Genomic DNA, 16,146 nt, shown 5'->3' with positions numbered 1-16,146 from the left:
ACCGTCACTACACATGCAAAACTCTGCAAACATACTGGGAAAACCATCAAGTAACGGCAGCAAAGTGATAGCCAGGAGCTTTACGAGAAGCCAAGAGTCTCTGATTTCCTTTGGGGGGGGAAATGTGAGAGCAGCCAAGTGGAAGGTGTGTCTTTTTGATGTTGGATGAAACTTGATGATAGAGGGAGCTGAGGGGAGACCCAGCTGTGAAAGCCATTAGGACTCAGCGAGATGTCCCACCCTTTGGCAATGAACGGCCAATTGCGCCTCTTGAACGTGTTGGGCACTCAGGCCAAAAAGTCTGACCTCGTAGAAAGGGACGCAGAGACAGAGAGGGAGAGAGAGAGAGAGAGAGGGAGTGGGAGCGTGGGGGCACACATCATCACAGCCTGCCTCATTCACAGCGAAAGCTAAATAAACAGGCCATTTATCAAACACTCTGCACTGCTCCCTTTCTCTCTTTGTCTAATCCAATTGTTTCTCTGGGACTCTCCACTCTCCTTGGATTCTTCCTCCTCTTTCTTTTCATTTCCCCTTGTCTCTTTTTCCAATCCCTCCCCTCTTCCTCTCCCCCTCTTGTTCTATACCTACATGCCTCCATAGATTTTCAATTATTCAGCATTTTCTTCAGTACAGGGCCCGGCCCAGTAATTGAAAACAGATCAAACTGTGAAATCAGACCCATTTGAATCTTTTTGACTTTATAAAATGCTCTTATTCTCCCGGCTGACTGTCCTGCTCCCACTCTGAACATAAAGCTCAGGCGAGCAGACTGAACTTGTAGAAAATTTCGGCAGACACTTTGCAATTATGGGAACGTCCAGAGTAATCACAACAAGTTTAGTCTTAGCAGTAAGTTGGAAACATTACACCACAAACGGTTCATGTTCACCGCTGTGAGAGAAGGAGTGGTGTAAGTTTGTCACGCATACTGACTCAATGCACATGATAATACATTCAAAGCCATAAGACTGAGTTACCATATGTTCTCTATTTCTCTATATGTGTATGATATTCTGGACAGCTTGACAGGATTGGTAAACAAACTCTTTGTCAATCAGCTTTCACCAGTGTCAGGGGAAGTTTGTGAAACAGAACACATACTGCAGAAAACACGCCATGAATGGCTGAAGTGAGAAATCAATACTACACAACACAGAGCAGAAAGATGACGATATGGACTTTGCATTTGTTCAGATAAGATATCTGTACACAGACTGATTGTATTATTGTATTTCAAATTGTATTATGCATGTTGACAATTTACAGGAAGCCAAAGAGACTTGTACGACTCCAGAGAGACATTAAAAGCCACAAATATGCAGAAATAGACACAAAAAAGATCCACAACAAAAACAAAGTGTTTCCAAATGATAACAAAGAAAAAAGATTAAATGACTTGAGGGAAGGTCAACTAATGAAAGCAGGAAAAGACTTACATAAGAAAAAAATGTGTATTTTTGTATTGGGGTCAGGTGTATCTGCAATAATGAGATTAAACAGTCAAATTCGTCACCATCGGTGACATGCAGGTCAGCCTTGGGTGAGCATCTGCTGGTGTCGTGTGTGTTTGTGTCAGAGAAAAAAGGTGAGAATATGACAGACAGGAGTGTTAGGATGACAGCGGTGTTGACCTCTCACTCAGCAAATATGACGCACATGCTTCACTGTAAGCAGGACATGGGTGCAAATAGTTCAGAGGGGTTGAAGCCTGGAGTCACAGTGTTTACCGGGCCTTTTAGTCTTAGTTTAGTTTCGACGAGGATTAACAACAGCAGACAACCCTTTGACTGGAATGTGCAATTATGTATCTGCAGTTGAAACAAAACCTCTGCACGGATGTACAGCAACAGATGTAAATAATGAAGTATGACTTCAAAATGAAGTCGTCAGAGCTATAAAACGCGTTTCAACTTTTCAACCTGCAGCTGTTTCTTTCCATTGCTTTTCATTCTAATATGGCAGCTTTACAGTTCATCCGTATGGCAACGTTTTCCACTCCAATAAACGTCACCACAGCGCAGTGCTCGACACAGGCGGCTTAATCAGACATGTTTCATCATCATCAAAATCCGAGAGCAGAAGGGTGTTCAACAGGTGAAGCACAGCGTGCAAAACGTTACACCAACATCATCAAAATAAATCTTTTTGTCTGCAGGTTTATGCTTTGAAATGAACTTCAGCTAAAGTATTTGTTGTTTCTTTTATATATATATGGAGAGTCAAGAAAATGTCTGTACTCTTCAGTCTGGCTGTGGATTCATATTAAAACAGTATTTCTTTCAGTCCTATTTACTCTTAGAACTCTTATGAGTGTCTAACTTGACGATACTGCACTTAGTTTTAGCTTTATTTGACTTAAGTCAAAATTGGAATCAGTGACCTCAGCAAGTCTTCTATTTCTGCTCTGTCTGTCTTTCTTTTCAGTATTGGAGAAGAAGATAAAGACACTAAAAAGAGTGGACAGCTTGCTGCCCACTCGGCCACTGTGTTCTCATTAATGGATGTTGAAATCAAAGCCACAACAGCAAGGGACAATCCTACATCCCACAATCCCTTGCTCGGTATCAGTCTGCATCAAGAAAGCACATATCCCTCAGTAAGTGGAGAGACGGTTGTTGTTTCCATTTTTTTTGCCTCATGTTAAGAAAAAGTGGATAGAAGCAGGTTTCCTTTGTCTAAAGGGGGGTTCAAGCATGCACGCAGTGTAAAATGATTGTAAACAATCACTGCTTTTACACAAAGCTGGAGAACTTTGAGCCCTCAGTTGCCTTTAAAAACTAATTAGCTTTAAGGTTAATAAGGTCCATGGAAAAAAAAAATCTACTTACTACAAGAAACAGGATCACAGAACTGCAGCTAATTTCCCTTCTTGTAATGTGTGTCCTTGTGTTAGTCCTGTAGGACTTTTGTTCCATTAAGGAAATATCAAAGCTTTAACAGACACATGTTGTAGGGAATGTTTGGCCAAAATCCCCAAATATCTGTTTGGATTTTCTGGCTCTGCAAACTGACAAGACAGCAGTGAGCCATGAACCCAAATCCAAACTTCAATAATGATGTCTGAGACTCTACATCCATATTTTACTACAGTCTGATGGGAAACCAATGAACTCTTGGAAACTTTCTGCCTGGTTGTTGTCAGACAGTATGCTTGTCAGAGTCCAGTACGTCTGTGGTGCAGCTGGAGAAAACTGGTTGCAATTAATGTCCTCGAAAAAGCCCCATTCATGTGTGTTCTCATGTATATACATGAATATGTATTTCAGCTTGAGCTCCAGAGGGATACCATATGGCTTGTGGGTTCATAGAAAGTTGAAGCGACAGCAGTCACAAAACTGGTAACTTTGTAGTTTTACTGGGACATTTACTGGTGACACTGGATCCAGGCAGTCATCTGTGAACCTCAACTGACCCTGTGTCACCACGGTAGTAAAGAAAACGACCAACCATAAAATAACAGCCTTAACAAGCATGACTGCTAGCCTGCTTTGTAGATTAACATGTCTCATATAAATCAGGCACCTCTGAACACTGTTTCTTTTTTTTTTTACTGTACAGCACAGACAAAAGCAGCAGCTGTATTGAGAAATGAAGATCCTAGAGTAAGTATTTAGGATGTATGATGAATGCTGAGGTGCATTATGGGGAATGTAGGATCCAGTTAAAGGCTGAAATGCTCTGAAAGACTAGCAAAGAAAATGTTTGTTGAAACATACTGGTACTGTATATAATGCAATATCCCAGCTGACAGAGACAGGTCTATTTGTATGTAAATAAGACAGCAAAACACAAATAGCCTCTGAATATACTTTCAAAAGAAGAAAACAATCAAATAGGAATAATTTGACAACAGTGATCCATCAGGTCGTGACTATTTGTCATATTTTCCCATTCAAAGACCATCAACTTCCACTACACTTTACATTGCTGGACCACCTGTGGACTTCAGGGGCAGTGGGCCTGCTGAGATCTCTGCTATAATGACTTGGCATTGACCAGGCACACTTCCAAAACAATCAAGCAGAGACGGTGAGTACAGCCAAGCTGTGCAGGCCAACCAGAACGAAGTAACCAAGCAAAGGATCAATGAAACGATCAAGCAAAGGAGAAATTGCCCTTATGAATGACAGCAACAAGCAGCAAAGAATCCTGACAGAAACATCATTCATGCTCTGTGAGCCAAGCTTCAACCAGGCGTTGCAGACCTTGGCAAGTTCTGAAGGGAATATATCAAGGGTTGGACTAATACAAACATCTCTAATTATGATTCCAGATCAACTGTTTTACAGTTGGGCACCTCCATGTACCAGGAGACAAAAAGGCGTTAACATGATACCTCTTCTTGAAGAAAACTGGCAAATCACTCACTGAGAGTAAAGAAATATTGGGACCACCTGCTCCCCCTGTGAAACACACTTACAGCGCGAATCCAAGTCAAACCTGTGATACCTTATTGATTTCACTTCGCTCGACACGTTTGATTCACGAGCTGAGACGTGGATTACACTAAATGGTGAGCAAATCATCACATTACTGGTGGTCCTAATGATGTGAACACAGTGGATTTACAGCCACACTTACACATGCCCCGCAACAAATCACCTCTCCCTGTCAGACTTTCCCCTCCACTCCTCCGGATCTTTAGGAAAATGTGCTGGTGAAACATTTAAATCTCCAAATCTCCAGGCAATTATAGGATCTCTTGCTTATTTAGCCTGCTGCCATAGACTTGATATGGTATTCTAAACTGTTCTTTGCACACATTTGTAGTTAAATCCTTTGATTGATAAGTGCATAGCCTAAAGCAATGGAGATTTAGCATCAAGAGTTCTACAGCACTGCATCTTAGCCGATTACAGACAATGGAGCCTTTCTGCTCTCGTCTCCTACATTTCCTACCCTCAAAAGGTTGGTTGATTGCTGAACATCTTTTTTTGTCTCAACACTACCTCTGCAGAAATCCCGTGATCCTCATCACTCCATCAGACCAGGCTGCAGCCCTGGGAGTACTGAAGGCTGAGCGGAGGCTGCAGCAGACGCTATGTGAAAGAGACAGGGGCTGTGTTTAGACTATTGTGACATGCAGATATTACCTTCACAGTGTGAGCTTTGAGTCTAATTTTGGTTAAATGCCTCCACAGGTAGCAGCTCTGCTTCCAAGCCAGGTTTATTTTTTTTGAGCGGAGAAGAACAAACTTGCAGATGGGGGAGGGTGGCGAGGACAGAAGGGGGTTTTTCCCTGGTTCCACAAGCTTCTTATTTAACTAGTGAATACTATCTATTTATATCCACAGAAAAATAGTCACACTCACATAAAGCATCAGAGGCACTCTTTCTCCTTTCTGTGGAGAACACAGGACAGCTTTGTGTTGCCTCAAGGTTTTTCTCTGTTCCTTACTGCACGTTGCCAAGGCCTGGTGCTCACAAGCTTATACCGAGGATAAAGCTGTGTACTTTTTCTCTTGTACTGGAATGAAAACCATGCTAGGTTTGTTGAAAAGAAGGGAAACTCTACAGCACTGTGCATGACACGGTGTTCCTTCTTAGTAAAATATCTTCGTTCTCAGTAGGCCTCAAGTAATCTGGAAAGAGCTCGGACGTTACAGCCTCTTTAATTATGCACTAAATTACACACGCACTAGTTTACATGCACAGAACAGGTTGTGCCATATTTCTACAAGATATAACCGCACTGTCAAACTTTCTTTCCACACAATTTTCCAACTAAAAAAAAAATGTATATTCAACTGAGCTTTTTTCCACATTATGCACACTATGCACATGCTAAACATGAAGCAGATTAGCAGGAAAGCTCCCACCCTCTGTATATTTAGGTAATCCTTCGGGCTCTCAAGCAATCCATTTTGCATTCAACTACTGTCAGCTGCAGCTCTTTCTCTCTCCACAGGTGGTCCTCAAACCCACGGTCTGTTTATATTGGTCTGAAAATCAGGATGAGTTGTTCTATTGTTGCATTCATCAGCCAATTAAGTCATACATTTTGCCGAGAAGTGCCATGTGAGAAATGGACTGTGTTCAGGCACGCATTGTTGTTTTGGCGTGCAAAGACAGATTGCTGTGCTCTCACACTGACTGCAGAGAGATCCAGGCTATGGGTAAAAGCACAACAGCTTCGGGGTTCAGAATGAAAGCTGAAAACAAACAAAATGCAAAAAGGCCCCCAGGTTTGTTTTGATATCACAGACTCTTCATTTACCTTGAAGACGAACATCTCTCTCCTCAGTATGGCCAGGGTGTTGAAACCTCCATCGCAGATGTTGGGTTTAGCATTGGGGTGGGAAGGCCTGTCTCCTGGGGGCAGCCTTGGGGGTCGCGTCTGCCTGTCTGGCTTACGGGGGTCTGAAGGAGGATGGGAGCGAGGAGGTGGCGCCGTAGGCAAAGGCTTGGTGGGCTGTGGAATCTTATCAGGAGGCCCTGGAGAAGGTCAGAGAAATACATGTCACTTTCAGTGATAGATACAGAATGTTACTCACTGCACTTTACAATTTGTCTTTTTTACCCATTCATATGCAGACAGACACAATTCAGTGGTGCCAGAGCTGTAATGCAAGGCTGTGGCAGTTTATTGAACACCCTATTCTACTAACTGAGCCACAAATGCCTGCATATACAGAGCTGTGTGTGGGGGCTGTAATAAATATCAGATCCTACTGAAAACTAGGGACGCTCTGATTTTTCCAGTTCTAAAATGTGACATAACCTCCATAAAGTTGACTGGTCGGCTTGCTCTGTTGTAGCATGATGTAGCATGAGGTGCAAAACAGACGTGAATTTAATAGACCACCCATGAATCAGTCCCATTTCCCAATGGCCAATCTAGTTATTTAATCAATAATAGGGCCAATAAGCAAAACTATTACATACCATAAATTCACAACATGAGCCACAAATAACCATAAACACACACCGCAGCAATGGCCCATTGCGGAATACTACTATTGTGCACATTAGGTCCATTCACACTGCCTGTTCAAGGCTAGACTTTTATGCACCTCGCCTATCTGGGTCTGAGGTATGGAGGCATTTTATCACACCTTCAAGTCGGCAGCAGTGGAAGTAGGGACTTATTTGAGTATCTATAAGGAGCTTCAAATGATGAATCGCTCAACTTCTTTGTGAATGGGAGATCCATATCTCATGACAATGAATGTTAATTAACAAAGCCAAGTTTAGTACAAAATGTGAGCCAATCTTCCTCGTATTTGTTCATATACTTTACCAGATAAGTACATTTGATGTGTGTGTGTGGCTCCAGGTGAAGAGTCACAAGATCAGAATTGATGCTCAGAACATCATCTGTCATCTAAATTCATCAAAAACAAGAGTGGTTAAAATCAGAGCCTAAATGTGTTCGGAACAACTAACATGTGTTCAAATGCAAGCCCAGATACATGAAAATGAAAAAAAAAAGCATTTAACTCATTAGTACTAATTGTAAATGTGCAAGCCAAGTTTATATTTTTCCACCTGCGCCTTAAATCAAAGTAGTATAAGAAAAAATAATGTAAGAAGTGATAAAGAAAACTGGCAATGGATCACAAAGACGGAGACATGATGAGAGAAGAGAAAAAACAAGATGAGCTCATGCAGGAATCAGTGGGTAGACTATAAACACTGCCAAGGTAAGAGATTCAGCTCAGCAAAGCATACTATGACACGTTAAGATGAATAAAACAGAAAATTACAAAAATAAAATCAAAAAAAAGCAACAAAAGAAAAAACTTTGTGGAATTAAGCTTGAAAATGTAGATACTGTTGAGATAAAAATAACATTCTCTCAGAAATGGAGGCCAAGACATGCCTGGGTGTCATTTAACATTCATGAATTACATGACAGAAAGCGGCCAATGCATGCAGAGGAAAAACTGAGCGAGGAGAGAGGCAGAGGCGGGGCAAGCAAGTGGGTAGTGTGTATGAATAATTGAGCATATGACGACGCATGAATAACACACGGTGTAACTGTGAGAATATGAGTTCCCATGTGTCGACTGGGGCCAACAGATACAGGAAGAGATGACTGCAATATTAAAGATGCAAATGTGACAAGCAACCACCTTAAGTACTGAAAAGTTCAATGGTGCTGTATTATGAAGGCATGATAAAATGAGTCGACAGGATTAAAGAAGTGAATGGAGCAAACAGGTGTTTGAATGGATCAGTCTGTAGTGAGCAGTCAAACAAAGAAATAGAATAGAAGACAGATAAACACTCAAACTAGTTGACAAACCAGCCCATTGCAGGATTAAGACATCGGCCAGCCAGAAAACTGATCAGTAAAGTCTACACGAGAGCGACTTCATTCACAGACCAAATTAAATCCCCTGAAATACATCCCAGATTAGCGGAGCCAAAACACTCTGCTGTTATGTAATCACAGGGACATTCACAGTCAGATGGACATGTAAACAAACATACAAATGTGTACACACAGAGATGTTATGCTAAACCCGTGACAAGAAAAGTTAGACATGGCATATGGCTGATTTGGGCTCATTTAGCCTGACTGTAATTTTAGCATCTGACCACTCATGTACTTCCCCCGTGAGTGAGAGATCGTCAGGTGGCCCCACATGTTGGATCAGTGTGGTGGTGATTGGCTGGGCAAGTCAGTTCATTTTACTGATTAGTACACTCGAAACCAGAGAATGGGAATCTAATCAGTGTACTCAGCTGATGTGGTGGCTGACCACAGGGAGACTGTGTGTACCGCTAGGCCTTAATAGAGCAAAGATGGAAACTAGTGTTGGAGACACAAGCTTCATCAAAGTGTTTTAAGAAGATGGAAAGACCAATAATACATTCATAACCTCTCATTAGTTTATGTAAATACATCTGGAGGGGAATGAGTTATGTTCAATAATGTAGTACACAGAGTACAAAATGGGCACTTGATGATGTGGGAGTGATGCCCTCAGGCTGCCCCACAGGGTCTCATATTGTTGGCAAATCATTTTTTATAATGTGTTCATAACATGATAATTAAAACAATGTTTGTATTTGCTCAAAAGTATGAGGTTAGAGACTAAACTGAGAGAGAAAACAACAAAACAAATAAGTAAAATCAACTATATTAGGATTTTTTTCTGCTTACACAGCATCAACAACACAAAAATTGGTACACAAAAATTAGTTTCTAAGCATCTTGTCATCAAACAATGAGCTGCATCGTGGGAAAAACAGCGAACCGTCAGTGACTCAATAGCTGCTCTTTTTTAAAAAAATGTAATCCTCTTCTAGGTTTTGGGTTTGCAGCCAGTCTGAGTGATCTCACTCAGTGGGGAACACCGCCACTGATTAAAGACGCTCAATCAGCCAAGACACCACCAATAAGGTTCTGACTCTTCCCAGAACACTCTGCACTCCCAGCATCATAAACACTGTTTATCCATTTGTTTTTGTGCTCTGTTAAATTATTTTTTCTCCCCCTTTTCCTCCCGACTTGGCAGCTTCGTCATGTGCAATGATGTCAGTGTTGCTTGTGTAAACAGGAAGCGAGCTATTCACTTCAAAAGGGTAGGAAGTCATTAAGTTCAAAGCTCAGTGGTAAAATTGTAATTTGTCAACGTTGAAATGAATAAAAAACAATTACACATTTCATGACAGCAATATAATTTGAAGGCAGTTAATATTATGGTGCAGTTTATTGTGTTATTTTTCATGTAAATGATCTGAGGAATAAGTGCAATTAATCTTCAACATCAAGTTGTCACCAGCCTGTCAAACCTTTTCTCCACAGAATCCCTTATGCAGTTCTACTTGACTAGAAATCTAAACTCTACACCTCCTTCCTGTTTCAGCCTCTCTTACTCCTCACCCATCAGTCTCTTTGTGTCTCATTATACCTCTCTACCTTCATTCACACCTTCTCTTTAAGCCCACCACCTTGCAATCCATCTAAACTGTCCTCCTCCCCTTCGTTTGTCCCTGTTTAGCTCCACATCTACCATCCGTGTTGCCATGAGGAAGAAAAGGAGGCCAATTGCTGCAGGAGGAAGAAAAAAACGAGGCTGACAGAGGAGCTGCCATCGCTCGTCCTGCCCTTCAACTCTTCGTACAACTCAGAGGAGAAGGAGGCGGAGGGAGCGGGAGTGAAACATGAGAGGGATGAGGAGAGATTTGATCGCTTGCCCAGGTCTGTCACTCCCAGAGGGATGTGCCCTGTCCATGTAAGCAGATGGCAGGTTCTTTTGTGTGTGTGTGTGGTATGTGTGTGCATGCAGCCATTCATGTGACAGAGCAGAGTCATCTCAGCAGAGTGTGACTGGATTACAGCACAGACAGCTGTAAGGGACAAAGCTGTCACCACCAAGTTGTTTCCTAACTTAGATGTCAAACCGAGGTTGAAATGACACCATCAACATTCAGACAACACATTTAAATATTTAACCAACTTGGGTTTTAACAACAACAACAACAAAAATCCACTTTAATCTACTAATTCACCTCTGAGAGTCAGAAAATAAAAAGCGGTGCGCTCATAAATCCTTTACTGTCAAATTGAATTTCACACTTCCACCCTAGAGCTATACCAGCTTTATGAGCAGACAAAGAACACCGCAATCAGTGTCTCTCAACTCAGAATGAGGAATGTGTATTCAGCAGTTATGATGAAGCATTAGAGCACCTTAAATCTATGTTTTATCACTAATGAATGCAATTATGTGCTGCTACTGAGTTAGAATAACAAAAACATTCTCTTCCAGCTGAGAGACACACATTTAAAATGCCTCAGTCAGCGTGCAAACTTCCTTTAAAAGCTTTATATGTTTAGATAACAGTGTAAAATATTCATGTTGTCTGGCTTCACACTTTCTAAAGCCCTACATTGTTAAGTCAAAAGTGTCTTGCTCAAAAATGGGCACAGGACACAGTAAACAACCTGCTTGGGTCTGAACCAGGGACTCACTTGCAACTGTGAAGACACCCTTATTGTCTTGTTAGCAGGCAAGGTTGTTAGAAAAGACTCTAGACCCACGGGTTTCTGCTGTACCAGTGTTTGGACAGATACTTAAATGAAGCTTACCATAAATCTTCTGAATGCCCAGCAGGTCATCCATGGGCAGTTTAAAGTTGTCAGTGTCCATGTACTGGTAGAAGGGAGCCATGATGGCAGTGGGGTCGTTGGAGTGTTCGAGGCCCAGTGCGTGACCGAGCTCGTGGACAGCTACCAGGAACAAATCGTTACCTAGAAACACAAGACAGGGAAAGAGAGAGAGTCGCTCTGTCAGTGCTGCTGGCAGACAGTTTGTTTGCAGCATTTTATGTTTCTCACAGGCAAAGAAAGATGAATAAAAATCTTGGTCAGCCTCAGGTTGTTTTTTTTTTTGTCACCTCCTGCACCTGTTCTGGTTGGCACTGCCAGAAGAGTTCCTTCAAAACAACGCCAAGTTTGCAAAGTTTTTTACCGGCTGATTTGGGGGAGAAGTGAGACAGAACAGTCTTACTACAATATGTGCAGGAATGTGTGTGAGCGAGCGCAGATAATCCACCTTCTACGCATCTAATGAGTGGATTATGTAGCACTGACACATGATACATACACACACAAACACACACACACAAGCCTTCCTCAGAAAACCCTACACTCTGTAATTAGTCTCGAGCCATGGTAAGCTGATGACTACACTGGGATGACCTTTTGACTCAGAAACCCTCTGTGGCTGACAGCCAAACCCCAAACCCATCCCAACTGTATTAGGCAGAGATATTTGGGATTGAAAGCCTCCTCTCTGAGTCTTATTCAGATTCCTCAACTTACGTCACTGGCAACCAAAACAACAAGAACCACTCCTCCACAACCTACGCTCTGATGACTTGCCAACACGTCGGATCTGACCTATAAAGAAGCTCATCATCATACAATTATGGTTAGACTGTTATGTCTTTCATTATTTACAACAGTCTGTGGGGAGCTTAAACTAATAATACTATAATAATATGTTATTCTTGAACTTTAAAGGAGAACTTTTTCTTCACTGTTTTACATCTTTATGACTTTATTTTATACAGCTAAACTGTAATTGTTTTAACATTGTTTAGTTTAAAAGGATCCCTCTGCTTTGATGGTCACCAAGCTGCCTTCAGTTTTACCTTTCTCTCTCTTTATCACACCGGGACGCAACAGGAATGCAAATGAGCATCACTTATTCATTGGAATTCCTGCTAAAGTGAGGCACTTATCTGCTGCAAATCTGTCACATGAATAACACATCAGCAGATAGAGACAGTGATTCAGATCCCTTCGAAGCAGGTACGGTGCAATACTTGAGAATTTACAGACCAGGCAACCACAGAGAAATAGCTTAATTGGGACCCTGTAAATGATTTTGACTGTATAAATGTCAAAGAGTCTTTACAGGCTTGATGTAAAGTCCTCTGCTGCACGGGATAGCATTAATATCTTGGGATTCGCTGAACAAGCTTCAGGTTTCAGCCAAAATCCTTCCAATAAAAATAGATGGCTGGTAAAAAAGTTGGATAAGTACGAAATTAAGAGGAAATTTATGCAAGCTTGTAAGATTGAACAAGTGTCTGGAGATGCGGTTTATAGCCCATAATGAGGAGCAGAGAGAAGAAGGGGAGATAAAGAGGGGAGAGATACAGCTCAGTGATGTGTAGGTGGAAACAGGGTCAGACCAGTTTAGTTCAGCTTAGGTTTGAAACAACATCACAAAGAAAACATGGAAGAATAAAATAAAGGGTGTCACTAACTGCCTGATATCCAAATGAAGTGAACAGACGAAGCGGTGTCTGATCTCCAAGTATATGCTGTTATGGATGCTTCATTCATAAAGACAGTTTATCAAAGCTGTCCCACAGCGAGTTCTGATACTACTGATACTCTAATTACAGCTCCCCGAGTACAGTGAAGGAGCATCTCTGTCTTCTTCTTCTTCTTCTATCTCTCAATCTTGACTAAGTCTCTTTGCCTCCCGGGTCGTCAGTTTTGTTTCGGTTGCTTATATAAGTCACGTTGTGGTCGACAGGGATGTCCTGTCGTCCTCTGGGACCACAAATAAAGCCAAGGCAGTTTGTGCTGCCTGGCTAATTACCAGCTGGAAGGTATACAGAGCCTACACAGGAAACTGTGGAAAAGAGAGAAGGGTAGCGTATAAGGCAGATGGAGGCAAGATGAAAGAGACAAAGAGTGCAGAGACGGTGCACAAGAGAAAAAAGGAAGAAAAAGCTATGGAATGGAGGAACAGATGAGTGGGAGACAAAGATTCAGAGAGTAGATAAATAAAGAGATAAAGTGTGAGTGAGGTAAAGTGAGGAGAAAGGGCATTTAGAGTGATAGCTGTGTGAGGGGAAAGTTGGAAAAAAAAAACTGGATGATAAAGAGAAAAGGGAAAAACTGAGGCGAGGAAAATGATAAGGCTCTGGACTATTTGTTATCTCGTAAGATGTTCCAGTGTTCCTGCAATCATACAAGATGGAGATGATGAATTACACAACTGTAACCTTTGACCTTGGCATTTATAACACCACGCTCCTGTCAGTAGCTATATCTCAGCACCAAACATAAAATAATAAAGCAGCAAACAGAGGGTACAGTGGAAGAAAACAATGCCAGGAGATGAAACACATTTGCGATAACCCACTGAGGGCAACCACTTTGGTGTGTGAGGGAAAAAATGTCCTATATATTTTATTGTATGGTGATTCATCACGCCTATGTGTACCATTTAGTGGTTGTGGCCATGAATTTAGCATAAAAGTAAGTGATCTATTTAAAACATAAAAGCTTCAATTGAAAAACAAAATTCCTCTGGTGTTAAATTATTTAGTAGTTTTTTTTTTTTCCTGTGTTAAACGGGCGATGATCAGAGTGGCAGCCCGCGGCAGCAGCAGTCGTCTTGCTGACACTCTGCTCAGGATAGGTCAAGGTTGCCACTAATGAGATAGTGTAAGTGAGAAGGAAAAAAAAAGACATAAAAAAAAGGAAAGATGGAGTGGAAGAGGAGAGCGAGTGGAGATTTATGATGTGATGTACATGTACCTCCCTCTGTCTTTCCCCACAGGGGTTGCAGTAAAGTAAACAGGGGTTGTGATTAGAAACCAGACTCTTTCTCCATAATTTACCGGCTCCCTGCACATGCCACTGCTGTTACAGCTGGCTGAAGGGTGTGGGGGGGGGGGGTTACACATGACATGAGTACACTGGGTTTGAAATAAACACACAGATAAACATTGGACCACAAATCAGATGCGGGGCCCTGGTCACTGCTGTTCAGTAATAGCTCAGGATGTCAGTGGGTGCCTCTGGGGGCCAGTAACCCTCTCCCGTCTCCTTAATGCGTAACTAAGCGTCCCTGGTTCACTTACATGACATCTGACGTAACCTACAAGCAAGCGTTGCCAGCACACAGCCCACTCAGATGCACGACTCTTCTTGTGCGTCCACATATTCATTATCATTCTCTTGTCCACAATGGACAAATCCCAAACGCTATCAAAAGAAATCATGTTTGTGAAAACACAACGTCCCCTGTGACATCACCATGTTGACAACAGTTCTAGTCCTCAAATAAAAATATTACAACTCTCACCCCTCCTATTGTATTGAAGAATGTGCCCAAAGATTTCCAACTCCTCCGTCTTTTCTTTAGAAAACAACAGCTGCTGTTGTCGCCGTTATAGTCCCATCCAACTGTACGCAAGCATAAGCACTCTCTTTGTCCCAGAGGACCTCAAATGTTGCCCATTGTTCAGCTCCCACAACTCCCCGAGTGGCTGACACTGCGCTTTCAGTGCGCTATTTTGAAAAAAATAGCAGAGCAGGAATGCAAAAAAAGGTGTTAATTGCAATTTCAGGAATGATTTGGGTGGTTTGGAGGAGGACAGTGGGTTCAACAGAACACAGCAGACATGCATGTCCAAGCATTATTTATGACATGCTATTATTATAAGTGTTCTGCTTCTTAAATCTCTAAGTGCATAAATTACATATGTCCATTACATTTTAACTTTTCTTTAACTTTTTATCCATATGTAACTGTTAACTTTTGGGAAAATAATAAAATTATCTGTTCAATCTGAACACATGAAAAGTACCTGACCAGTATTGAGCCTGATTTTAACATCGGGTATTAAGAAGCCAAACACAAAGTAACTCTGCTGCCTCTGACACTGACTAAGAGCTCCACGGTGTGGAGCAGGAACAGGAAAAGGAAGGAAATCAGCTGTTATCCACTAGCTGGGGTGAAGTTCACAAAACTGACACTGGATGTTGTTTGTCCAAGGCTGAACGTCATCAGAAATCAGAGCAACCTTGACCCTGAAGGAAGCAGGAGATATGTGAAGTGAGAAGGAAAAGCAGTCCAGAGTCCAGAGAGGGAGCGCAGCAGACAGTGAAGCACAGTGTGAGTCAATGAGAGCCCTTGCTGTCCAGGAGGGCTTTGCTGTACTGACAAGCTGCCAGAAGATCTCAGCCCAGTGGTTCAGTGCCTGGCTCAGAGGGCCCCGGGCACATAGAGCTCTGCTGGCTGTCAAACCAGAGCTGTGTGCCTGATTTGACAGAGTGACCATTGTGAAGAATGCAGCCAAAGTACAATGGGTGCATTCTGTCCGCAAAACAGAAACATGCAGAGTGCCATTTGGTGCATTTCACCAGAATTGACTTACACAGAAGTCTTTAGATGCCAGACTGTAGCGCTTGAACACATCACCAAGATTCAGAGTTTATATTACACAAGCTGCCTTTTGCTGCTTCCTGTCACCAGATGATCAAATAATACAATACTGAAAATACTGCAATACAGTCGATGCATGTGACAGTCTTGCCCACAGTGCATTTTGGTCATCAGGAAATGTATCTATGTGATCAAAGTGTGATTCATCTGCATCAGTTTTATTACTTCACAGTTAATGCATCACATTGACCATCTGTTTGTGGTGTCTGTGAAAATGACTTTTCATCTGAAAAACATTACAAAGATCAGCAGAAAACCTTTGATTAACTCCACTGTCAATGTTGTTCTCACTGCACTATCCACTTAGTTACACTGTCCTATAGGACATTGGTCTGTTGCTCTCCTGCTTCCCCTCTACATCGTCTCTCCTCTCTCTCTTTGTGTGCCCTCTCTCTCTCTCTCTCTCTCTCTCTCTGTTCCCCTTGCTTTG

At 42.0% G+C, this 16,146-nt stretch overlaps 1 protein-coding gene across 2 annotated transcripts in view; it reads right to left on the bottom strand.

Moving 5' to 3' along the window:
* The window catches only part of mmp16a (matrix metallopeptidase 16a (membrane-inserted)), a 56,641-nt gene that overhangs the window by 11,261 nt on the left and 29,234 nt on the right, over positions 1 to 16,146 (bottom strand). For both annotated transcript variants that reach the window (XM_028432725.1, XM_028432726.1), the window contains 2 exons: positions 11,048 to 11,209; positions 6,221 to 6,438 (listed from right to left, as the gene is read on the bottom strand). In XM_028432725.1, the coding sequence (XP_028288526.1) occupies positions 6,221 to 6,438; positions 11,048 to 11,209 (380 nt within the window). The remainder of the gene's footprint in view (positions 1 to 6,220; positions 6,439 to 11,047; positions 11,210 to 16,146) is intronic.

The sequence above is a fragment of the Parambassis ranga genome, chromosome 20, assembly GCF_900634625.1.
Source record: "Parambassis ranga chromosome 20, fParRan2.1, whole genome shotgun sequence".
Lineage (NCBI taxonomy): Eukaryota > Metazoa > Chordata > Actinopteri > Ambassidae > Parambassis > Parambassis ranga.
Note: the sequence above shows the minus strand (reverse complement) of the source record. Positions and strands in the feature narration are given on the sequence as shown.